Genomic DNA, 24,770 nt, shown 5'->3' on the forward strand with positions numbered 1-24,770 from the left:
CACCCTGCCAATCTCCGACCGACCGTCAGGCCATCCACGGCCTCGCAGCCACAACGTCACGAATCACACCCCACCATCTTCCCTTGTGGAAGCGCTTGATCCAACTCCCGTACACCTCGCGCGCCTCCATCCCGTCAACGCCGTTACCGCGATCCTTCTTTACCTCTCCAATCTATATCCAATATCCGTGGACGCCATTCATGACTTCAATCCCACCTTCAAAGGGTCGCGAGAGCCCCGGGCGCTCTACGTCTCCGACTCAGTCGACCGCGGCTCCCGCTGCCGTTGCTGGAGCAAAGCGAAAGAGGGGTTCGGGGCAGAAGATATATGCTGTGAAGAATGGTTTTCAGCCGGGAATATATCATTCTTGGGATGAGTGTTTTGCTCAGGTGAAGGGCTTCAAGGGAGCGGTTTGTATGTTTTATTTTTTCTTTTCCCGACATGTCACCGGGGTCGTTGCAATTTGAAAAGTTACCTCGATGCTAACGGCAGAGTGACATTTTTAGTTCAATCATTCCTCACGCAAACAGAAGCCAACGCATTCTTGACTGGCACTCCTCTGCCCGCATCAGCGACTTCGGCATCTGGGAATAACAAGTTCTACGGAGTGCAGCGCGGCAGGCAGCCTGGCGTATATACGGATTGGGCCGTGGCACAAGATCAGATTAAGGGTTTCCGTGGGCCGAAGTACCGCAAATTCGCTACGTGGGCGGAAGCAGATGAGTTTGTGCGAGAGGGCCGGGAACCAGGAGATGGGGCTGGCGGCAATGAGTCGTCGAAGAAGGATAAAACGCCTAGTGCGCCGCCGGGCATGATGGCCGAGCCGCTCAGAGATGAAGCGGGGAACGTATATCCTGCAGGAACGGGTCCGTTGCCCCCTGGTGCAGAAGACGGCTTCGATCCGAATGTGTTGCTGAATCCGTCGACTGGGCGTCTAGTGTACAAAACCGCAGAGCAAAAAGCTGCCACAAAATTACAACCTAAACAAAGTACGCTAGGTAATATGTTGAATATATACACGGATGGCAGTGCGTTGGGGAATGGCAAGTTACGGGCAAAAGCGGGTGTTGGGGTATATTTTGGCCCTGGGGATGAAAGGTAATCACTAACTGTCTTCAACTCGATATTTATTAGGGAATGCCGGCTCACGAATTTTATATTCAGAAATGTTTCAGAGCCGCTCAAAGGCAACCGCCAGACTAACCAACGTGCCGAATTAACGGCCATATCCCGGGCACTCGACATCGCACCTCGTCACCGCGACGTTACGATTTACACAGACAGCAAATATTCAATTGACTGTGTTACGGTGTGGTGCATCCGATGGCAACGCAACAAGTGGATGACGGCGGACTCTAAGCCTGTTGAAAATAAAGACCTTATCCAGTCAATCCTGACGAAAATCGAGGAGCGGACGTCGTTGAATGTGAAGACCTTGTTTGAATGGGTAAAGGGGCACAATAAGCACCCGGGAAACGAAGCTGCAGATAGGTTGGCGGTGAGGGGAGCTCGGGTCGGTTTGCAAGCAATCAACGACGGCGTGGGTGAGAACGGTGGAGGGCAGAATGAGGTGAATTCGAATCTCGATGACAATGATCAGATGCAACGTGAGTGAGGTTTTCGATCCTATACTTAATCATCTTTTTTAATTTAATACCCCGATGCATGCTACTTCACCCCTACCCTTTTTCAGGGGATTTTCCCTTGTTGGTTTATATGGCGCCACACCACGGATATCAGCGTTGAGGACTCTGGCATGTTTTCGGGAAGCGGCTCAGAGGTTCGAAATTCTTCTACTAAAGAACTAGGAATATTCAAATATGATACCCTTAAGATATGTCAACCGCGATATGTGTTTTGGTTTAATCTCCTAAAATCGGTAGTGAGTCCACGCAGCCTGCAGTCACGGTGCCCAATTTCATCTCAAGAAGGCTCCATTGCTTGGCCGCGGCGTCTATTTTAGGCAAGTCCATAATACAATATAAGTATCCGCCTTTGGGTACTTATTTCTTTCTCTTTTCCTCTGTGTCATATTTTATCCTAGGTTCAGCTCACCAGTCACTTATTATCATTATTGCTCTCGGCATATACTCTCTAAATACGCTATTTACCTCTTCGCTTTGACAAACGCTTGAATTAAATCGGACCTCTGTATCGCCGTACCTCTGATTCACGAGTCGCTGAAAAACTCAACGCGATCGAGCAAACCTTTTGTGAAGTGAGATGGCTTCCGGAGACGCCGATATTTCCTTCCAGACGAGGGCGAACCTTGAGCTGTTGGCTGAACTGCCATATCGCGAAGAGCTTCGTGGAGTAGCCGGACCGCGAAGAGACGGTTACGAGACACCGAGACCTCAACCGAACCGCGCCGCACTTGAACAGAGGTTGGAATTGGTCAAGGAATTGCATAAGCTGGTGGCGGCAGCTCCTTGGTCGGAGACTCAATCGCGGCTAGATGGGTTAGGACGTCGATGTGAAGTGTCGGAAAAATCCCTTGATGCGCTGGACACAACAGCCAAAGCGCTGGAAGGCAAATTAAGTAGGCTGGAAGAAAGTACTCGGTTGACGTACACCAAACTTCAATTTGATTTGGATCTTACGGCCAGGATCCAACGGAGTATTATCGTGATTTGTTCGAGACTCCTTGATCGCCAGCCTCGGATAGGTCACCCGCCCCGGCGCCAGCAAACCATTTGAGTGATTATGGTTTCGATGTGTAGTTTTGAGGCTCTGATACGAGAGTGTTGACTATCAAGAGGGATATTTTTACTGCTATTCAAGGAGTTGCAACATATTGAGCAGGAAGCATAGTGCCCGTTTGGTTGCTCTTTTTCCGTTTGGAATTAATACATGTACGGAGTACTCTTAATAGACCGTTTCCCTTGTCGTCGCACACCCATCCACCTTATTTGATGCCATGTGAATGCTGTGTACAATATGACGTCATCTCACAACCGCGGTTCAACGGGAAACGAACACACGCAAAAACTAAGCTGGGGCCTGGATATGTGAAGCTCCTTGCAGCTCGATATATCCCATGGCCCTCGCGGCAAGATAATCGATCACACGGACCGCGGAAAGCACAGACAGGAAGGCGCCAAGCCCGTTGCCAAGAGTCAGCTGCCCGGGTGTGGGGCCGGGAGGGGCTCTTCGGGTTCTCGTCCACAAACTTGAACCCGCTCCCTCCCCGCTCGCTGCCTTTTACTCTGACTCCCTCTCCCTCGCTGTTCTCTGTGCAATCTTGTTACCACTTCTGCCCTGTCTCCCTAAAGCGTTTGCGATTCCGTCTGTGCTCTTCTTACTAGTTACAGCCCGTCATTTCCGACCAAGTTGAGCCTTTGAATCCTGCTTCATCCTAGATTTCGTTTCCGCAAAGAAGCCCCGACTCGACCCTCCTCTAAGCATATCATCAGTGGTATCCTTCATCAGTTTTTGTGTTCGGGTGTGGAACATCTCCAAGCGTCCAACCCCGTCCAATGAGCAAGAAACGTTTCTTCCTCTCGCATGCTCGTAGGATGCTCTTGTTGGAATAACACGGATTGAATATTCCTTGCTTCGGAATCTTTTATTAGTTATTATCGCATACTCTTTTCGGGTTCTTGAAAGAAACAAGTTAAATCATCACCCCTCCCGCCGGCTAATAGTAATACGGCCCAGGAGCATCCTTGAGAAACAAACCGTTTGCTCCACTAACATACCTCTTGATCGCATCAAGCAATTCTTGGCTTCCGAGTTTCTGCATTCCGCCCTGGTCCGCCCCGGCCGCCAAGAACGATTTGACAACAAAGGCGGGAACCTTGGTTGCTCGGGATGCCGACTCTCGCGGTCACCAACTTCAACGTTGTTTGCGCAACGCTGGGAGGGTTTATTTCGCTCTTCGGCTTGGTCTCGTACCTCTTCAAAGAGCGCTTTCATCTGTCTGAAGCTCGTAAGGAAATATTCTTGGTAACCATGTATATCTCGCTAGGTACCTGTCTAACGTTTCTGTTTAGTAATTTCCCTTTTGGCTGGCGTCACTTTCTCTCCTCATGGTGCCAATTTTATCAGGCCGCAAGAATATGCCCTGGGATCCGAAGAGGCATTGGAGGCGATAACTCTCTACTTTTCTCGTCTGGTACTTGGGGTACAACTTGTACTGGCTGGAGTCCAGCTTCCAAGCCGCTACCTACTAAAGGAATGGCGGAGCCTCTCCCTCCTGGTTGGACCTGGCATGACGGGAATGTGGCTTTGCACCAGCCTGATTGTATGGGGATTAGTGCCAAACACACCATTCCTCCATGCCCTCGCTGTTGCCGCGTGTGTTACTCCAACAGATCCTGTCTTGTCCAACTCCATCGTGAAGGGTAAATTCGCCGATAAAAACATTCCACGAGCCCTGCAGCGGATCATCATCGCTGAGTCTGGTGCCAATGATGGCCTCGGCTATCCATTCCTGTTCTTTGCGGTATATCTCATCCAATATACAGGGTATGGCGGCCTTGGTCAGTCCGGTGGCGCTCAGAGGGCCATGGGCTTGTGGTTCGGTGAAATTTGGTGTTATACCATTTTGCTGAGCGTGCTCTATGGCATTACCGTCGGCTGGTTAGCCAAGGAACTCTTGCACTGGGCCGAGGAGAGGAAATACGTCGACCGAGAAAGCTTTCTTGTCTTTGCGATTGCTTTGGCGGTGAGTGTTGACTTGAGTCGACTTGGATTCACAAAATAATATCTAATCGGATATCCTAGTTGTTTATCGTTGGTACTTGTGGAATGATTGGAAGTGACGATGTCCTTGCGTGTTTTATCGCTGGAAATGTTTTCACCCTTGAGTAAGTCCACCGTTTCTCGTCCATACTTCTCCCCTTTGCCGCGGGATTAATACAGCTTGACCAAACCAAACAATTGAATAGTGACTGGTTCCGCCTTGAGACCCTGGATGACTCTCTTCAACCCACAATCGACATGTTACTTAATTTAGCCGTCTTCATGTGGTTCGGTGCAGTTTGTCCCTGGTCCACATTTCTATCCAACGACATCATTCCGATCTACCGACTCATCTTTCTGGGAGTCCTTGTTCTCCTTTTCCGCCGGATCCCTGTCGTCTTCGCTATGCACAGGTATATCCCGCAGATTGAGGAATTCCGGCAAGCAGCTTTTGTTGGCTTCTTTGGCCCAGTGGGTGTCAGTGCTATTTTCTATCTGTATGTCAGCTTGGAATATTTGAAGCACCACGTCAAAGTAGATGGCGAAATCCGAGAGGATGCGAAACGACTGGGGGATACCATGTTTGTAGTGGTTTGGTTCATCACCATTTGCAGCATTGTAAGGGCCATCTTCGCATTTCCGTCCTTTTACTTGTTGATTAACAGATACACAGGTTGTCCACGGCCTTTCCATTCCGCTTGGGAAATTGGGCTTCTATCTTCCTCGCACTCTCTCAAACGCCATGAGTACCAGTGCAGATCTCGACCCAGACCCATTTCCCATTCCGTTCCGTGACACTATTTCCGCAGCTGCATCTCGCGTTCGCAATAGAGTATCTTCTAAACAGCGTAGCCGTGTGACCACTCGTGACCGTTCTGAGCCGCCAAGACCTATCGCTTTTCGTATCGGCCGCACCGCTATTCCAAACAATCAATCTGGCACCGCATCACCAGTGCCTATAAATTTCCCGATTTCTCCCGTCGGATCTCCTGCCCCTCCAACGGCTCCGCCGGCATGCTCGCCGCCGCTGTTGGGCATCTCTCTGGCTGCTCGGAAATCGAGTGAAGAAGATCCTAAAGATGGCGTAACCATTGATGGAAATTCAGCGCGGAATACTAATGAGAACGGGTATGGTACTGTTGATCGATCAGCCGGTTCACCGCAGCTTGGCTTGGCCAGTCACAGCAGTGGGGATGTCACAAATGCTGTACAGCTTTAACCTACAGGCGGAAGGCGGAGTGGCATCCTGCGAGGCGCAATATGCGAGGAAGCGTGTAAAGTGTTGTATCTAATGTAAGTAAATAGGGGGTGATGCTGACTGATTAGATGAAGCTGGTAGATTAGATTGATTAGATTCAGAATTCGAGGCTGATTGAATAAGTTGATTATTTCCACGTCCCATGATGTCATTCCGAATTCCAACAAAAAGAGCTTCCAATTGAGCAAAACTGCGACAAGGATTCTTCTCTTAACATCAAGCGGAATAATCATCCTTTCTTCTCGTGCGTGCCTCTCAAAGGCAGTCCAGCCGCCTTGTAGATTGCATCAATCCCCTCCATCTGCGCAATGCTATCCTCATTGCTAACCCAACAGGGCGGCTCCTTATTCCTGACCTTGTCCACAAACGCCTCCAGCTGCCACCGATACGTACTCCAATACGACTTGCCTCCCTTCCCTCCCGTCGTCCACTTATCGCCCCACACCGGCCCGCCGGAAGCTCTGCGTCCGATACTCCGTCTTGCCCGTGCGCTTATCCGTAATGGCAATGTAGTGATAGACATGCGGCATCATGGCATTGTAGAAAAACACAGTGGCCGTGTCGGTCTCGACTTCGATGGAGGGAAGTTCCCAGAGGCGCGGAACGAGGCCGAAAAAGGTCCAGCTGCGGGAGAGGTCGGTGTAGATCCGGCTATGGATCGAGCGGTTGGGATCCGTGGGGGAGGCGAAGAGGAGGTGGGCGTGCATGGCGGCGTCAACGCGGGGGTCTTGCTTTGAGGGGCGGGAGATGGCGGATAGGACGGTTTTGGGGGGGTGTGGAGTGTGGATTGCGTAGCGGGTGAAGGAGAGAGCGTAGGTTTCGTCCATGAGGGAGCCGCCTGGTGGTTGGGAGGTATGGTCAGTCAAAGGTAAGTAGATGGATTATACGGTGTTTTTACCTGCGAGCTCAAATTGCCAGCGGATATCTCCTTCTGGGATGCCGGGGCTGGCGGTCATCCAGGCGTCCGTGCTAATGATATTGCCGTATTTGCCGGAGTCGAGGATGGAGCGGAATAAGTGTGCGGCAGGGTGGAATTGCCAATGGAACTGGTTGGGAAACTGGGTTCAGCTTGAGACTTTTCGAGGGGAGCCGAGTCAGGGCATAGTTACCGCTTCCTCCAAGACTAGCTTCTTCTCCTTCGCCAGCTTCACCAACTCCCTGGCCTCCGCTGCGTTTGAAGTAAACGGCTTCTCGCACAGAACATGTTTCCCAGCCAATAGGGCTTTCTTGGTCCATTCAAAATGCATGCTATTCGGTAACGAGACGTATACCATATTGATATCTGGATCATTGAGCAATTCCTGATATGACCCGTAGTGCTTCTTGAAGCCATATTTCTCCGCGTAGCTTTTGGCTTTGGATGCATCTCGCGAGGCGATAGCGTAGAGGTTGACGTCCGGATGGGTTTCGGCGGGATGGATGACTGGGAGCGGACCGATTAGCAACGTAGATCTGCGGCTATAGTTTATATTGGTACTAACCGCCTGCGGCATTGATCTGAGCGGACGAGAGCACTCCTAGATTCAGCGCCATGGAAGACGTCTTGGTCTTGCCGTGCATCCATGATGTCGCGTATTGCTGGAGAAAAGTGAACCCTTGAAGAGCGAGAGCCATGATGACGAGAAATCGACGGTATCTAGCTTATGTTGATAGAAACATCATTCAGTTGGAGGCATGAATACTTCGTTCCACAATAGATATATACGATCGAAGAAGGGAGAAGCTCCGCATCTGATGTCATTCCCAACGTCATCAGTCAGGTTTCTCTGAGACTTGTGTCCTCGGTGAAAGCAGATACAAGACAGTTGACTTGTTTATCGTCTGGATGGCAGGTATCTCCAGGCCGGTTCTCTTGTGCGCACCCAAAGCTTGTCCAGGAAGCAACTTGGGAACTTGGAAGCTGCCCTGATTCGGACGGATAGCTTGCTGATATAGCATCGTCTGTCTCACAGCGTACAGAGAGAATATCCAAAACCATATTAACTGAATGGAGAATATACAACTACAGACACAATGAGCGGGCAATTGAAAGACAAGGCCGGTGAGCCCATCCACGAAGGCGATCCTGTCGAGACCAAGATCCGAGGTGGTACACACACGGGAACTGTATGTCGTCGCCCGAAGAATTGCTCCGTGATTTAGATCTCAGGTTCTGATTGTTTGCGTTGTAGGTCGACAAGATTGTGACGAGTCAAGAAGAAGCCCAAGAGGAGAATGTGAAGAACCCGCCAAAGGTAACTAGCCAGGCTGTCGTCGTGTGGATGCGATCGAGTTAACGTCGTCTAGATTGTGTATGAGGACCAGCATGGCCATCGAGTCGCGCATAACCCACAGACTCTGAGAAAGGGAGGGGAGGATTGAGGATTTATTCTCCCAAATCGTCGCTATAACGATGCTCGTTCTGTTTTTCAATGAGGCGCAAATATCCCATTCCACTCTCTAACAGTGCTATGGAAATGGACGGTGCCATGGTCGCTATTAAAGAGGATCAATTGAATAAAATTAAACCGCCAGCTTGCTATGCTTATAAATGCGTTGGAGCGCCTGCCGAGGCATCCAGATAATCGTTAAGCAGGGCTTCATCCAGTCATGTTGGCATATCTATCTCATAGCGGACACTTAGAACTGCATCCTCGGTGATTGGAAGGAGCCGTATAATCGCTACTGAAGCGCCGTGGCATGTGTCCTGTGGCATGTATCGGAGCTTGTACACAAAGCAAAGGTCAGATAAAGGACTGTTGGGCAACACATTCCATTATAAAACACTATAAAAGGCTATCCGAGTTAAAATCATGTAGTGGTTGGTTAATAAAACATGTCCATTGAATCACCAAAGGAATTGAAGTCCGCCCCTTAGATCACATACTACATATCAGTTTATCAGCAATCTAGTCCAAAACACACTCATTGGTATGAAGCAGAGCGCACTCACCGGGATAAAAAGATATGGCACCTCCTTCTCATACTGAGTCCAGGCGTCTCCGTATTTCGCCCTGCACCGCTGGATATCTCTCGTTGCACGGTGAGTAATCATAATCGCAAAGAAGACCGGATAAAACCATGGGAATGGGCTGTTAAACCCGGTAATCAAGCCCCATGTGGATGCGAAGAAGAGGTCGCAAGTGTAGTGAATTTTGCGCGCATAGCCGTCTAAATCACGGTTAATACTGAACGAAAGCAAAAAGAAAGGGGTTGAATTGGAGGCTGTATACTCACACCAACCATCGACCAGAATGGTATCCCCTTTCTTGCTGGTAATAGTTCGGGGGTTCTTGATCGTCTGCCATGGAAGCTGCGGGAAGGTTTTTCGCATTATCATGTCTCCACGCTGCTGTTGGCGGAAGCGGTTCTTCTGGCTGTTTGTTGTGTCCCAGACCCAATAGACGAACACGTACGAAATATACAGGGCGGCAAGAGCATACTTGTTCCACCGGTAGGTTTCGGGTTCATGGCTTGCCAGGTAGACAGTGCAATGGCAGTAGCTGAGAGGAACACCGGCAAGGTTCCAGAAGATAAGCATGAAACCCCATTTTTCGTAGTAGATGTCCCTACAAACCAAGTAATCAGATGCTTTTCTATATTAGTCGGCATTCTCTGGCTATCACTCACCATGTCGGAATAATGCACTCCTCGCCCTTGGAGCAGGCATTGGCATACAAAAAGTGCGCCATAAGAACGAAGCCGACTTCTCCACTCACATAGCCATAATTCTCATATTGTCGCGCGGCTGCACCCATTGAGACCAGGAGCAGGATATACCAAGGGAGTCGAACCTCGAAAAACATCTTAAAATCTAGGATCCCGAACATTCTCGGGTTCAATTCCGCACCCATGAAGAAATCGTAAATCGGGTATCCCGTAGTGCGATGCTGTACTCCACGAGCGAGGGCGGAGAAGTATGCGATAAACGAGATTATAAAACCGGTGAGAATCGCAACGCTCATCAAAGGGCCAAACTCATCGATGATAGTGTAAAGCTTGAAGAGACCAGAGACATGGAGACCAATAGCCACAACGATAGTTGTATAGAAGGACGCGACAGCAGAGCAGCGATAGGTGAGCTGCTTTCCACCCAGGTGATCTAAAGGTCTGCCCTTCGCTTCAATGCCCGGGAGGAACATGTAGCACAGAGCCTCGAAGATGAAAAACGCCCAGTAAATAGTCCAGGCTTTAACGGACGGGAAAGCGCCTTCATACACCAGCTGTCCCATATGCTTCACGAAGCTCACCATAGACTGTCCTTCCGCGGGCAGTGGGAGGTGTCCATCATAGTACACCGCGCCAATCCACATATAATACATCAAAGTCGGAAAGCCAACCATCATAGCCAGCACACCCAGCGATCCGCCAAACTCGAAATGCTCCGTGCGTTCGACATCAGTTTTGGCTTTGATTCCGTTGGTTTTCGCATTGCCATTCGGTTTGTGATCTTCCACCTTCGTCTCAACCTTGGCTTCACCCCGTTTTCTAGCCTTGTCGGAAAGGTGCATGTGGCCGGCAGGGGGGTCTGCTTCGTCGTACTCCGGGCTCTTGGATGCGCGACTCCGGGTCATGCGTCGAGTGGGGGTTTCTACGAAGCCTGGAGGCTGGACCTTCCTGGGAGAAAAATCAGTCAGGTGTTCAGAAGCGGGAGGCAGCAGCAAAGGATCCGGGAGCTCATCAGGTAACGGAGCTCAGACGCAGCCCGGCCCAACAAGCCAAAAGGCATGGTTTCACAAGAGGCTCTGCAGCAATTGCGGCTGTCAGGAATAGGGGATGACTTACTTTGGCGTCTTGCCGGTTTGCGAACGAGTGAGTGTCATACTGGGGAGCAGGGTAAAAGCGACGGAAATGAGCGACTAGCTGCCCATATATACTCCGTACTGACAGCCCAAAAAGCGAAAGAAAAAAATAGAATTGGTTTGCCCTCAAGCCATTATTGAGGGATTGAGAGAGTGGCCTCATCAACAAGCCAAATAATATGCAGATCAGACTTGGCTGGGGGGTTGTACCACGACGTTTCTCTGCAGAACGGTACACCGGCGTTACGGGCCGGACGGCGGGGATTCCCCTGAATCTAGCTTAATGGCGCCTGATGATTGGTGGGTTTCGTGCCCTAAAAGGCACCAGTGGTAATTTATACAGGAGAATACAGGGCCCGTTGCTGGTGGAGACAAGGCGAAAATATCAGACGAAACGCGACTCTCGGCCTCCGGCGCACAAGATAATAATACATGGGATTCAACGTGAGCACGACTTTCTCTACTATGAACATTATTATTTCGATATTGATATCTACCAAGGAAAGCCCTCTGGATCGCAGAAACGCCAGATTCTCACTCCAGCTTCCTGCGCGAGTCTATCTGCACCCAGATAGTAACGCAACTATCACTTGCTGCAACATTGCCCGGATGCTGTTCATGCTGCTCTCCTGGCGTTAGTAGACATCAGCGTAATCTTTTTATGTTTCTTCTTTTTGTTACTACTAGTGGGAGGAGCCGGTTTCTCTGCCGAGGCAAGTATTTCTGCTTGCTCCGCTAACAGCAGTTCTCGCTCCCAGCCCTGAAGCCATCCGTCATCAGGCTCGTTTTCGCTCCGGTATGGCAACGGTTTAGCGCTAGAGTTAGTATCCACTGCTGTTGTTCCCCAAACCGTTCGATGGCTTGGTGGACTACTTGACGGCGATGCTAGGGCGGCCAACGAAGGGTGGTTCTGCCCTCGAGAAGGTCCAAATAGAGGCGAAGCTGGGGTTAAATCTGATTTGGATGCATTTGGATCCGTCCTAGATGGAGTTGTAAGAGGATGGAAATCGCTGTCTGACAATGGCCGGTCGGAGAGACCGCTTATGCTTGATCTCTTCCTCCAGACCGCTGCCCACCGCTTGTCTTCCTCCTCTTTTTCTGCTCGAATGCGCTCTTTCTCTTCCCTCGCTGCTTTGTCCATATTCCGCTTCCGACGGCGGTTGATTTCGTGTGCAAATTTTTCAAGAATCGACGGGCCAACGAGGTCAGTCCAATCACACTCCAAGAAGCTCACTTCGCAACCGTAGGGTAGATGGCCAAGATATTTAGCACGTTTGCGCAAATCATCGTCGACAACATGACCGGTTGAAATGTGTTCCACTCTAGGTAATATGGTGGATGGAAATTGCGAAAAGTCACCAAATTCCGCCTTCAAAATGCGGATATCCAGAGGTGAAAGGTAAAAGTGAGGGAGAGCTTGATAGAAATAGTATGGCTGATCGCTGGGATGCGCAGCACAGGAGGATTTTGGTTTTTCGAAGTTGGGCGCGGTGCTGAGATCCGGTTTCGCGGCGGCGCTCGTTCCATTCGAAGTAATAGTCAAGTTCGAGAGATCGGATGCAAAACTAGGTACCTCGACGGTAGCCGTGTTGCTGAGATTCAAACTGCTAGGTTCTGGGTTCGTAGCGGTGATGGATGGACTTGACGAGCTATTGCCAGACCGTAGGGAGCGTTGGTAATGATACATATCAGGAGTATCCTTTGGTGGCTCATCGAAGGATGGTACGCTTTTCACTGGCCGGCGCCCTACCGACTCTCTCGATAATTCAGGGGGGTTGCCAATCCCTTTGACCTTCTCTTTCACATCTTTGATGGCAGCAATCGCCTTGTTTGTCCAGGTTGAATCCTCCCCAAAAAGCAATTCATCTTCATGTTCCAGCTTCCTAAGGTCGTCCATTTCACTATCATAATGGGCAAGCATGTAGTCTTCACCACCTTTCATGATACGAGCGTAGTCGGGCACGTCGGCAATATGGTACCATGGAATATCCTCTTCGGGGCCCATGACTGCACCATCGCGAGGAAGAGCGAGGGTGCTCCCTGGCATTCTCCAAACCAGCCGGAGTAGAACATCACCACCCTCCATTAGCATATCTGCCTGCTGCCCCGTGTACCAGGCAACGCAGCGGGTGTCCGATATATAGATGGCATCCCAGCAAATTGGGCACTTCTTCCACCGAGCTCTCTTCTCTGGAGTCGGATTCGAGTCATCTGTAGAATGCATATATCGAATGATGCAAGGAAGACAGAATATGTGGCCGCATTTAGCCATTCGTGGTGCAACAGGGATGGAGAGGCAAATCGGACAACTGGTTGTCTGGATTTCGGAGGAGACTAAAACCTGCAAGACAGTGTCCCAATCGAGGTGCACATCCGCATTTGTCGCTTGAGAGTGATAATTCTTGGTAGGATCAACGATGAAACGATAATTAGCGTGGACATATCTAGAGAAGAGTCAGTGGCGTTTGGTCCTCCTTCCATCGGGGATTCGAACCTGGCTTTATCCACTGCTCCTGAACGAGGGCTCCATCCATGGCTACGGCGAGGAGGTCGTTGGGACGTGAAACTATTGCGGGGGCGGGGAGGAAGGGAAAAGTTCATAAGATGAGTGATCGAGGTTTGGCCTTTCCGACTCATCGTGTTATTCACTGCAACCTATCGAAGTGAGCATGACAACCGTGGTATGGCAACTAGAACAGAGTCACATACGGACTCTGCAAATGCATCCTCATCCACCAGACGGGGTCGGCGATGACGTTTATGCTGCTGTTTGCGGGTCTGGTTGTTTCTCGGTGTCGACGAGTTCCTCGCAGGGAGAGGGTTCCCAAAGGCTCGACGCTGCGAGCTACTTTCAGCACCCCCAGCAAATGTCTGAACCGCAGGTGCAGGTGTAGGCTGACTCTGTGTATTCACCGATTTTGGCGGGTTCGAGGACGGTCCTGAAGCCGACATTGCTGGACGGATCCAGTCTGCAGCAAAGCTTCACAGGGTAGCTTGCTGGTGGGGTTCCACGTCCTAGAGCGTCAATCGCGCCCTCTATACGGGAGCTAAGGAGACAAGAATTCAAAAGCGAAAATGAACTGGAAAAACCCAAGCACTATCTCCCTTGAATACCCCGAGGGGCCGTCGTGCAGCAATCGCCTGGTGGAAAACAGCTTGAAGATGACGATGAGGGGCGACGGCGAGGTGAGTAAGCCGGAGTTTGGTACGAACACGTTTCATACAGGTTTTGTACTTTACTCTTTGAAATCCTCGCAGTCCCTGGGCTAGGGTACTCCGTATTGCGTCGTAAAATGCAATACAGGACGTGACGCCACCTCGTCTGGTGAGCCGCCCCGTGACCGGTTAGTCATCCGCGGCTGCGACTCACGAAAAACATCGTCCAACACAAAAATTATCAGCTTCAAGAGACGAAGATCCCTCGCATCTCCTCGCTGCCCTCCTCTCCACTCAGCCTGCGCTCACTATCGCTACTTGCTCCGCCGTCTGCTGCTTGTCTTCATTGTTTCTATTTGTCATTAGGCCCCGCCCATCGCGCCTCTCGCTGGTTGAGGTAAGGCGAAAGTTCACGCCCCTGGCCCCAAAGACCTGTTCGGCTTATTATCTGGTCCAGCGATCACCGGCACCCAACTCTTGTTAGGCACCCAATTTTTCGCCGCGATGGGATTCTAGGCTTTTGCAAAGCTTGCCCGTGCTTTTATATATTGGCTGTTTTCCGTTTCGCATTTATGGCTCCCCGCTAGGTCGCTTTTCACCAACGATCAAGAAGGCCGGGGCATGATGAACCACCATCTGCCCCCGCTGCCTCACGGGCAACCACCCGTGCCGCCCCCTCGCCGGCAGCATGATATGCCATATGCTTCTGCGCCGCCTGCTATGCGCTCTTCTCCAGCCTATATGGGCTACCATCACCCTCATTCCCATGCGACCGGCCCTCTTCCTCCATACGCGCCGCACCAGTATCAGCAGCAATGGTATCCTTATCAACAGATGCCACAACCTCCGCCACCTCCACCGTACCAATCATATAGCCCTTTGATCGTTTCCTCTTACCCTCGTTCACAGCATATCGCGCCCGGTCCTCCGTCCTTCCCTTTACAAACACCGCCAACCTCGTCAACACCTCAACATTCCTCCTTCACTTCCACGCCACCCCCTGCAGCACCCACTTCCACCACGTCAGATTTGCAAGAAGATGTTTCTTCAGCAAGACAAGGAGAGGCTCAGCCAACGAAAGTAGATGAAACTTTGACATCTCCCGTTGCTGTGCGGACTCCCAGTTCAGTGATCCCCCAAGCCCCAACCAACGAATCCTTGAAGGATCAAGCAGTTGCTAGAGAGCCGTTTCAGCCACCGGTTAGTGTTAATATCTTGATATCAAATAATTCTAAGCACGATACTAATTTGGTGTTCTTTTATAGCTTCCTTGGTTATCAGTTCCCGAGGTTCCGTTCCCTCAACGATCGTCAAGACGACGTCGAAAACCCAGAGTGACAACGCAATCTGTGGCTCTTTCATTCAAAGCCAACGACGCGACCAATGAACCCCCTAAGACCACCAGTGAATTAGTATCCCCGTTGCCTGAGCGTTCTGTTACTCCCACTCCGACAACCTCTCATCCCCCTTCTGAGCCTGCATCGACACAACCAACAACTCCGTTGTCTGCTGCCAACCCACAAGCAGCAATCCATACCCGCCAAACTTCGCAAACGAATGCGTCACGGCCAATAGTCCCTATCATCCCAGTTGTTCCCATTGTGCCAACTAGTCCCGTTGTTCCGAAACAGGGGCAACAAGTCACTAGGAAGCCTAATGGATCCGCAAAGCCCAGCGGATCGAAAGATACTGATGAGCCAACGCAGCCTAACGAGAGCAAAATAGAGAAACAGGATGCCAGTATCGTGCCTCCCCCTCGTTTACAGCCAAAGTCCTGGGCCGACCTTGTTCGAACAAAGAAATCGACCACGGCTCACAATGTCGTGTCTTCATCGGGAACCAGCGGATTGGCGCCATCGAAAACCGAGTCTCTTGTTGACGTTATTAACAGTCTAGGCTCCGATGTAGATCTCTATAACAATAAGATTACCTTTATCGAGCCCCGAGGCCTTGTAAATACAGGGAATATGTGTTATATGAATTCCGTAAGTTTTCCGGGCTCTGATTCTATCATTCATATAGGGTTGTAGCTCATCTTGCCCAGATTCTGCAAGTTCTCATCTTCTGCGTCCCGTTTTATGATTTCCTTGATCGGATCAGTCGTCGTGCTGCGCACAGTTTCAAGAGCGAGCTTCCATTCCTTGATGCAATGTAAGTTACTTTCCCCAAAATTCCAAATCAGTTTTGTCACTGACGTGTTACTGGTGTAGGATTATGTTTATGAGAGAATTTAGAGTAATCGATTCGGCGACCTCGGTTGAGCAGTTGAGACTACGCCTGAAGCAAAACGAACTTGAGCAATACGGGGCATCATTTATTCCAGAATATGTTTATCAGGTCATCAGGCATCTTCCTCGTTTTAGAGACATGCGAGTAAGTTGATATCCGGACTCCCAGCTGCGTTGATGGATTTCACTCTAACGGCTTATAGCGAGGTCACCAGCAAGACGCTCAAGAGTTTCTCGGTTTCCTATTTGAGGAACTTCACGAAGAATGTTTGCATGCAATGAAAAGTTCTGCTACAACATCGGAAACGGCTAGCGTTAATGATGTCGACGCTACTTCCATGACAGATGACTCCACTACAGAGGGATGGCTGGAGGTTGGGCATAAGCAAAAGCCCGCTGTGACACGGTCGGCCGGACACATCGCTGCAGAATCTCCTATCACAAAGATATTCGGTGGGAAGATTAGATCCGAGTTTAGGGTGCCTGGAAATAAAAATTCGGTTACCCTAGAACCCTACCAGTCGCTTCAACTTGACATCGGTTCTCCTCAAGTTAACAATATCATCGATGCATTGAAAGGGCTCACCAGACCAGAAACTATGCATGGAGACTTCAGCTCATCACGCGGTACCAAAGCCACTGCCACCAAACAGGTGTTTATCGAGAGTCTTCCACCGGTTTTGATTCTTCACTTGAAGCGTTTTCAATATGACAATGTAACGAAGGGCACCCAGAAAATTTGGAAGAAAGTTGGATACCCCTTGGAACTTGAAATTCCGAAAGAAGTTTTCCCCCCACACCGACGGAATATACTCGCTGCCCAGGGTGGAGGTCTTCCCAAGTATCGACTTACTGGTGTTATTTACCACCATGGCAAAAATGCAAGTGGGGGCCATTATACGGTCGAAATCCGCCGTCAAGATGGACGCGAATGGGTCCGTATTGACGATACTGTCATCCGCCGTGTCCGAAGCGAGGATGTTGCGTTTGGAGGAAATGACGAAGACCCAAAGGCCTTGGCGGCTGCTCTTGAACAGCACAAGTCTATGGAGGACGGACAGTCGAACATCTTCCGCCATTTCGATCAAGACGATGACCAGGACAACGATCGTGGATGGAACCACGTCAACGGCTCAGGCTCAGGCCATGCAAGCAAAAAATCAGTCAGCACTCTAGCCAATGGAACGGGCACGCAGAACACCGCATCTGGCGACGCCTCTGGGAAGGGAACCCCTAGCAGCCGGTTGGCAGCTCGGGAGAACAAGGTCGCATATCTCCTCTTTTACCAACAAATTTAATACCCTCCACGGAAGGATTACTTGATTCTACCAACACGATCCTGCTTATCAACTACATCTCTTATCTTCACACATGTCAGTGACAGTTTCGAGTTGAATATCCAGGGTATCTACTCCCTTCCATCCAACACCCTCTGAAGGTTGAGCAGGTGGTAGTGGTGATGCCTAGGCAGCGCTTTTGTTAGCTGGAAATCGATTCGTTTTTTGCGTGGTCAGCTGCTCTCTTGGGCTTAGTACGCGTATCTGCGCCGCTCACCTATTATTTTTAATCGATGGCATACGAAGATGCGGATGGCTCCTATTTATATTTATTTCGGTCCTGGGAAAAGCACAGCTCGGAATAAAAAAGCATTCTGGGTTCCTTGAGGGAAATACGCGCAGGATTGGGAGGGGAGGGATTGGACATGTAACTAATCAATGCCCTGAGATGTCTATGGAAGGCTTTGCTGGGCGTGACTCTGGAGTTGAAATGAAACAGTGTTTAGTTGTATACTTTGACCCTCGATATTCAGTGCTAAGATCGATGTGCTCGCTCAAGCCGTATATTACAGGCTCGAGAGAAAGCTTGTATGCCGCGATGATGCCTGTTGCGAAGTCGTGAATATCATCCCTCGTCAGCCAGCTTGTTTTGGGCCAAGACTCGGTCGCTCTCTCCACCAAGCATCGACCTCGACCACAATCCATCAGTCATTGGACAGCCTTGCGGCCTCGACGCTTAAACTGTGCGACTGCTCAGGTAAACTAGTAATAGTTAACCAAGTCCGCTAATCGGGGGGATGGCTAGCATTCTGGCCAAAGGTCAGCGAGTACTGAGTACTGCTGCTCAGAAACGGCCACCGACAGACAGCCATCGCCTTCATAGCATGACGCCCTTGACCTTCAATCTATGTCAACAGCGAGAACGATGGCAAACATTGAACTCGACGATATCGCGACTGATACAAGTGCAGTGCTTCGCAGCGGTCGTGGAGAAGGCTCAGGCACTCAGCTTGCTGCCACACAGCTGCACGCCTCTCCCGCTGATGTGGATTTCTTATCGTTCATCTATACTCTCTGGCAGTTGAATATCCCTGTTTTAAATCCATGTTTGTTGGATACCCAGACCGCGATTTCAGCAAGTGGCACGCTTGGAAGGGGCGGACAGTCGGTGGTGGACGCTGTATATGAGAATCAACGGTGAGACGGTGCGCGCCTCCTGGATGAAACAGCAGGCTGATGCTTTCTTCAGGTACTCAAACAAATATGACGAATCTTCAGCCTCAAAGGTCATCTACAAAAGGACAGTTAAACGAACTGCCCAAGGAGAGGGTGATCCTTCTCATGATACTGCAGCACTCGAATCTTTTGTCCGCGAAGTATCTGTCCTCGGTAGACTTCGTGGTCACCCAAATGTTATACAACTCCTTGGGGTAGCATGGGAGCAAGCAGAGGGGTGTGAAATCCGTCCCGTCCTTGTTATCGAATATGCCCCCTTCAATTCGTTAGCCTATTTCCTTTCGGAGCAGACCGCTACTGCCCTCAATTTTCATCAGAAGCGAGAATTTTGCGCGGATATCGCATCCGGGCTATCGTCGGTCCACGAGAATGGCATCATCTGGGGAGACTGTAAGCCGGAGAATATCCTGATCTTTAAGGACGACAGCCGTCCCGGAGGCCTACGTGCCAAAGTTAGCGACTTTGGCGCATGCGAGCCTGAAGTTACTATTGAATCTCGGTTTAGAGGCTTTTCTGTGCCTTGGACTGCTCCTGAAGCCCTGACGGCGACGGGATTCGCCCAACTTGTGAGGTCTGAGATCTACTCGTTTGGTCTAGTGGTTTGGTCTATCGCTATGGACGGCCGACAGTTCCAGAAGCGATATTGGGGCGAAGCCATGTCTAAAAATCGCAGAATCGATGACGAGGAAGTCGGCATTGAACATATTCAACGGCTAAAAGCGACCAGCTCAGAAGCAGCTGGGATCTTGAATATAGCAGTCTCGTCCACGACCTCATACTTGAATTGCTCTGGGACTGGGGCGCATCCTCTAGCGTCACATATAGAGATCGAGACATTTACCAGAGTGTTGGAATCTACGCTTCAGCACAACCCGAATCACCGAACTCAGGATATGGCATCGGTAGCCCAACGCTTGTATCTGCTTTCTCCAAAGTATTTCTGTCTAACCTACAAATGTTTAATCCATTAGACTGATTTGAACCTAGATCAGTTACGAAGCCGATCTCTATATCCAGGTTTAATGGGGAATTGAGTCTGGAATATCTCCTATCCACCTATGGAGCAGACTCGCACCTGAAACCTGTTGCCTCGTTAATTCTCGAAAAGCTCATCAATCTCAACTCTGTGGCGGAAAATCCTCAAAGTCGTTTCCAAGCCAGCCTCTGTTACCTTGTTGGGTTCGGGACTAAAGTGGATTTGGGAAAGGCAGCTGAGTTGATGAAATCATCTGCATTTCTCGATTATCCCAAAGCTCAAGGCATGTATGCGACTATTCAGGCCATTATATCATTAAAGCAGGAATGTAGGGACCACACTCAGGAAAACAGCACAACGACCGAACAAAATGCGGATTTGATCATGTTCGATGACTTGGAAATAGAAAATAATCAAGAGACAGCGTCTAGCCCCCCTGTGCAAGTTCACACGGATGAAGAAATGGAATGGCTCAAAGACGCTTCCGCCGCTGGCTCATGGCTTGCTGCAGCAGAGCTACATAATCGGAGCCCTACCGATTTCCAAATTGCAGTTAGTCGTTTCCGTTCATCTCTTGTTGACTTTCCTTCTGCCAAGGAAGAGTGCGATGAGTTTAGTACTCTCAGTGAGCGCTCCGGATCGCTCAAAGGAAATAGCGCACTTCATCTTGCTGCACTCAAGGGAAGCGAGACTAGTCTGAAAAGACTTATTGATATCCATGACACATTGGAGCTAGTCAATGGCATCGGTGAAACGCCGCTAATCTGCGCGACAAGAGCAGGACATGCTGGTATTGCCGCCTTTCTCCTTACCCATGGGGCAAACATCAACCATGCCGATAATCGCGGGATCACTGCTTCACACTGGCTGGTGTTCATGAATGCTTCTGAGCTCCAACTACTACAATGCCGGATTTCGGATGCATTGCTGGATGCGCAGAGCATTTCAAGAGTCGACTGCTCGGAACACTGGGGGGCAACATTACAACCAGGAACTCCTCTGGATTGGGCAGTGGATCGACGGAATTTTGATGCCGTAGATTTGTTTTTAGAAAGGGGTGCTAATCCGCAAATCCAAACCTTAGGCCGCCCGTCGGCTATCAATCGGGCAGCCGGCAGACACGATTTCCAGATGTGTGATCGTATCCTCAGGAAATATCCCTGCTTATCACTTGATATATTTGATTCGCATGGCGAGTCGCCCCTGTCGTACTGCTTTCAAACGGATTATACTCTAGAAAGACTTTTGATTTCTGGTACACAAAGTGAAGCATTTCTGGAGGTTTTAGAACTATTCGCAAGGCACGGAACCGACTTTACCTACATCAATGCTCATGGCGAAAACGTCCTTTACAGTGCTATTAAGCGGGGAAACCTGGAAGAGATCGAAATACTTCTTTCCTGGCTAGAGAAAAGGCAAATTCATCTCGAGTTCATATTCAGTGCTACTGGGCCTAATCGATGGTCAAGTTTTCGGCGTGCGCTCTATGCCAGTGACAAAAGGATATTTACCACGATCTTTAGCCAAATTGATATCGGTGAGCTCAATGCCTTACATGTCGACGAGTCTCCTGATGGTCTCAGCATCTTCCATGAGCTTGCTTTTGTTCCAGAATCGAATGCTCGTGAGATTGGAAAAGTGATTTTCTCAGGAAAGGGTATGCAGAAGACTCGGCTGCGCAAAGCCCTACGGAACTGCCGCCTCCCAGCATGGGGGGGTCGCGCTCGTATGACTGCTTTCCAGCTAGCGGTTTTGTGCCAGAACTTTTCACTGGCAGATTTCTGGGTCAAAATGGGAGCCAACCCTCTCGCAGGCCTTGAACGACAACGTTTTCTGGGGTATCTTATCTCGTATCAGAAGATTTTGGCCGCTGAACCCAGCAAGTGGCTTCTCTACATGAGAGATGACGGTGTTCCGAATGTTTTGAGGCGGTTTCCGCATCCAGCGGCAATTGAGAAATCAATTACATACCTGCTGTGCAGCGATTCTGTGTGGTGGAGCATGCTTCGAAGGCCCGGCTGGAGCGTTTACTGGCATGGCCCCGAATTTGATCGTGATTCGGAGCATGAGCCGCTGATTGCCTGGAGGCCTGATATGTTTACCGCGTTAACGGCCCTCATGAGAGCTGACTCTTCAAATGAACGCTCAATGAATAGACATGCCTTGCAAACTTATGGAACATCTGGATATCTGGATGCGAATTCCTTGGCGTTCTCGCACCGAGTTAGGCACACGCTTGATTTCGGTTCTTTCCTTATCTCATATGAAGCCAATTCTCAGAAACATGCTCGCTCTGGCCATAATTTGGTCACGGCCCTTGACCTAGCGTTTGACATGGTGTTGCACAGTTCGTATTCGGACCAAGCCGAGCGCATCTTCCTTGCGATCCTTGACAAGTATAGCGGCCCGTTGCATTGCAATTTTCCGTATTTCCATTATTCACCGATCGGGAGATCGTGGATGAGAAATTTGACCCGTCGTGAAACACTCCTGCACCGAGCCATTCGCGCAGGGAAAATAACTATCGTTGAGAGGCTCCTAGAACACGGGGCGGATTGGAACATGGCTAACACGAACTGGCAGTCTCCTTTACGACTTGCAAATCTGCTATTTTACAATTTGAACCCAGACGACTTAGCAAATCACGGATCATTTTTGCAGAGATTAGGCCCCGCCGTGCCACCGAATTCCGCTGATATTGAGACTGCTAACACAGTGGACAACAGCGACGGTTCTGCATCTGTGATCTTGGCTATTCTCAACGAGCATGCTCGATCAAGTCCTCAGCATAAACTCTGGGGTCCAATTCGCGCAATTCGGGAGGTGCATTGGCCATGGAGCAAGTATGAAACGGACGATCTCGGCATTCGATTTATCATATATTATGTATTCGTACTTACTTTGGTGGCTTTGATACTCGGTATTCCGCTATACGTCTGGAATTCCATAGCGTCAACGACCTCAGTGAAGCTCTTGGATGTCCTGGTCAATTTACAATTGGTAGGAGATTGTGTCATGCTTGCGAAGCGCAACGGCTCCGACCCTCGAGCCCAGTGTTCGGTTGAAAACTCGGAGGCCGTACGGGCTTTTCAGGACGTCGCACTGCCACCAGTGGCTTCCCTGCGGAATCTGACTACTGCAGTTGTTGATACGTTTAGTGGCTGTTACAATGGGTCACTCCCACAAAGGTTGCATGGCAATAGCACATGTCCCTGGCCATCCACCATTGGCGTTCCCGGCTGCGATGACGACACGGATCAAGGGTACTTTGATGCGGCGGAGGGTGAGTTCACTAGTCAGATGGAATATTATTTGAAAAAGATGGTCAAATGCAAATGTACTTGGCGAGGAAAGCCATATCGAGAGGAGCCATGAACTTGGTATGTGACTGGAGCGAATTACGACGCGAGATGGTGTAACGATAAATATATGATAAGTATTCTAGAATCAGTGGCACTAGGCTATGCGGAAGCAGTCCAGTAAAACAGAAATATTGGCAAAAACAGCTGGGCTCCCATATAGAATCCGGTCACACGAGGCCCAAAATCCAAATACAGAACGAGTGTCAATTGAATCAGCTCGGATTTGAGATTAAATCTTCGAAACACCGAGTATGCTACCAGCGCAACAGCGACTGTTATCCCGGAAGCCAGAAACGTGAGATGGAAAGCCATTCGGAAAATCCGTACCCAGCCAATGCCTCGTAATCGCGCTTTCAAGAGAGCCGTGTTGTTCCGGAAGTAGCTATAAACGGGATCAAACCGGCAAGGTTCCGCAGATGCAGGCGGCATGATGCTTGGCCGTCGATTGTATCTAACGATACTATGTTCAGAGAGGGAGAGATTTTGGGCATGTTCGCGGACCAGTATGCAGAATACGGGCAGGTCCAGCGTGATACTCAAAATCAGCCAGACCACGGCGGCTTTGATGAGATAGTGGATTGCGTTTGGGTCAGTGAGGAAGCGCAATCTCACTTCTTCAGGCTCAAAGATACCGACGAAACGGCGGACCATGAGATGGGGAACCAACGACGAGATGAAACGGGTAATGGTGTGAAGTACAAGGAGATGGGCGCCGAGAGTAGTCCGTCTTTCGCGGCAAAATAGGTTGCGAGAGAAGATGTTTGACGAGACGAAGTTCGTGCCGAAACCGGTAGACATGGCAAGTACTCGTCTTGAGGGGAGTGGGTGAACCGTTAATTGATGCGGGCTTAAAGGGCCGAAGGTGCACTTACAAACTATGCCAAATGTACCCTCTCTCAAGCAATACTGCCGCGACCACATCTGCTAGCAGTGTAGCACCGCACGTAAAGGAATCCATCGCTTTCCAGGACTCCGTCAGATCAAAAGGCTGACCTCGACCGGTGACAAGTGCAAACATCGCTGGGATAATCAAAGCCAGTCCAAATAATACGAAGGATATAAATCCCACTATGACCCGTCGAAATACCACCCACCAGACAGCGTATGATCCTACCGCCCGCAGTGCCCATATTCCCCCGCCGGCGGTATATCGAAGCTGTGCTATACATGTAGACACGCTGCGGGTGACAAGGTCCTTGTCTCGAGGGTCATAGAGGAGTAAAGCGCGGAGGAAAAAGAATACCCTTTGGCTGCTCCTCCGCAGACTATTCAATATTCGATACTTTCGCTGGCGGGACAAATAAATATGGTCAGTTTCAGGGATGGACCAGGTTGTATCTTCTTCGCTTGGCTGGTGCGCTTGGTTGAGCCTCGTTCGTAATGAAGCCCTTGTTGAAACTGTCGCAGTTGGCCGTGGCGAGGCATGGTATTTAGCAGCTGACTGTTGTCTATCAACGTCTTGGTCCTCGATACAGGAGAGCAATATGAGGGTCCGGGCAACATAGAAAGTCTAGAACTTGTGAAAATCAGCGTGCGCTTGGTCACAAGGATTCCGTGGGGCCTACCGTGTGGATAACTGCAGAGAGCAGGGAGTAGAAAAGGATAAGATATATCCGACTTTCAAAAGGAATCCGCTCAACCGTTGCAGGGGCTGGTTTTGGGGGCCGGGGGTCAACACATGGCTGTTGGTGAGAAGAGCTGGCCATCGTGCCTCCCAGTGAACATCATCTGAGTGGGACAGGAAAGCTACCGGGTATGGATCTTGAGCAACCTGAACATCAGCATTGGCGGGACTATCGGTATATATAGGAGG

General features: G+C 50.0%; 8 protein-coding genes across 8 annotated transcripts; 5 read left to right on the forward strand and 3 right to left on the reverse strand.

The window, feature by feature from the left end:
* Positions 1 to 200: 200 nt before the first annotated feature.
* Positions 201 to 1,615, forward strand: UREG_03237 (ribonuclease H; the record flags this gene model as incomplete). Its single annotated transcript, XM_002543674.1, has 3 exons — positions 201 to 414; positions 507 to 1,098; positions 1,165 to 1,615. The coding sequence occupies 3 exons, from the start codon at positions 201 to 203 to the stop codon at positions 1,613 to 1,615; spliced, it is 1,257 nt and encodes a 418-aa protein (XP_002543720.1).
* Positions 1,616 to 3,810: 2,195 nt separating this feature from the next.
* Positions 3,811 to 5,902, forward strand: UREG_03238 (uncharacterized protein; the record flags this gene model as incomplete). The annotated part of the gene is made up of 6 exons (XM_002543675.1): positions 3,811 to 3,928; positions 3,993 to 4,666; positions 4,726 to 4,808; positions 4,890 to 5,096; positions 5,190 to 5,301; positions 5,357 to 5,902. 6 exons carry the CDS (start codon positions 3,811 to 3,813, stop codon positions 5,900 to 5,902), a joined length of 1,740 nt encoding a protein of 579 aa, XP_002543721.1.
* A 470-nt stretch (positions 5,903 to 6,372) lies between these two features.
* On the reverse strand, positions 6,373 to 7,555 carry UREG_03239 (uncharacterized protein; the record flags this gene model as incomplete). The annotated part of the gene is made up of 4 exons (XM_002543676.1): positions 6,373 to 6,779; positions 6,840 to 6,987; positions 7,051 to 7,364; positions 7,423 to 7,555. 4 exons carry the CDS (start codon positions 7,553 to 7,555, stop codon positions 6,373 to 6,375), a joined length of 1,002 nt encoding a protein of 333 aa, XP_002543722.1.
* A 399-nt stretch (positions 7,556 to 7,954) lies between these two features.
* Positions 7,955 to 8,217, forward strand: UREG_03240 (uncharacterized protein; the record flags this gene model as incomplete). The annotated part of the gene is made up of 2 exons (XM_002543677.1): positions 7,955 to 8,047; positions 8,113 to 8,217. 2 exons carry the CDS (start codon positions 7,955 to 7,957, stop codon positions 8,215 to 8,217), a joined length of 198 nt encoding a protein of 65 aa, XP_002543723.1.
* A 577-nt stretch (positions 8,218 to 8,794) lies between these two features.
* Positions 8,795 to 10,743, reverse strand: UREG_03241 (Delta(24(24(1)))-sterol reductase; the record flags this gene model as incomplete). Its single annotated transcript, XM_002543678.1, has 5 exons — positions 8,795 to 8,806; positions 8,874 to 9,091; positions 9,158 to 9,489; positions 9,551 to 10,537; positions 10,706 to 10,743. The coding sequence occupies 5 exons, from the start codon at positions 10,741 to 10,743 to the stop codon at positions 8,795 to 8,797; spliced, it is 1,587 nt and encodes a 528-aa protein (XP_002543724.1).
* A 595-nt stretch (positions 10,744 to 11,338) lies between these two features.
* On the reverse strand, positions 11,339 to 13,674 carry UREG_03242 (uncharacterized protein; the record flags this gene model as incomplete). The annotated part of the gene is made up of 3 exons (XM_002543679.1): positions 11,339 to 13,166; positions 13,217 to 13,377; positions 13,432 to 13,674. The coding sequence occupies 3 exons, from the start codon at positions 13,672 to 13,674 to the stop codon at positions 11,339 to 11,341; spliced, it is 2,232 nt and encodes a 743-aa protein (XP_002543725.1).
* Positions 13,675 to 14,502: 828 nt separating this feature from the next.
* UREG_03243 (uncharacterized protein) lies at positions 14,503 to 17,404 on the forward strand (the record flags this gene model as incomplete). The annotated part of the gene is made up of 5 exons (XM_002543680.1): positions 14,503 to 15,078; positions 15,144 to 15,863; positions 15,923 to 16,029; positions 16,089 to 16,251; positions 16,310 to 17,404. 5 exons carry the CDS (start codon positions 14,503 to 14,505, stop codon positions 17,402 to 17,404), a joined length of 2,661 nt encoding a protein of 886 aa, XP_002543726.1.
* Positions 17,405 to 18,308: 904 nt separating this feature from the next.
* Positions 18,309 to 22,970, forward strand: UREG_03244 (uncharacterized protein; the record flags this gene model as incomplete). Its single annotated transcript, XM_002543681.1, has 3 exons — positions 18,309 to 18,580; positions 18,633 to 19,553; positions 19,607 to 22,970. The coding sequence occupies 3 exons, from the start codon at positions 18,309 to 18,311 to the stop codon at positions 22,968 to 22,970; spliced, it is 4,557 nt and encodes a 1,518-aa protein (XP_002543727.1).
* Positions 22,971 to 24,770: the final 1,800 nt, after the last annotated feature.

Source organism: Uncinocarpus reesii, genomic scaffold (genome assembly GCF_000003515.1).
Source record: "Uncinocarpus reesii 1704 scaffold_2 genomic scaffold, whole genome shotgun sequence".
Taxonomy (NCBI): Eukaryota; Fungi; Ascomycota; class Eurotiomycetes; order Onygenales; family Onygenaceae; genus Uncinocarpus; species Uncinocarpus reesii.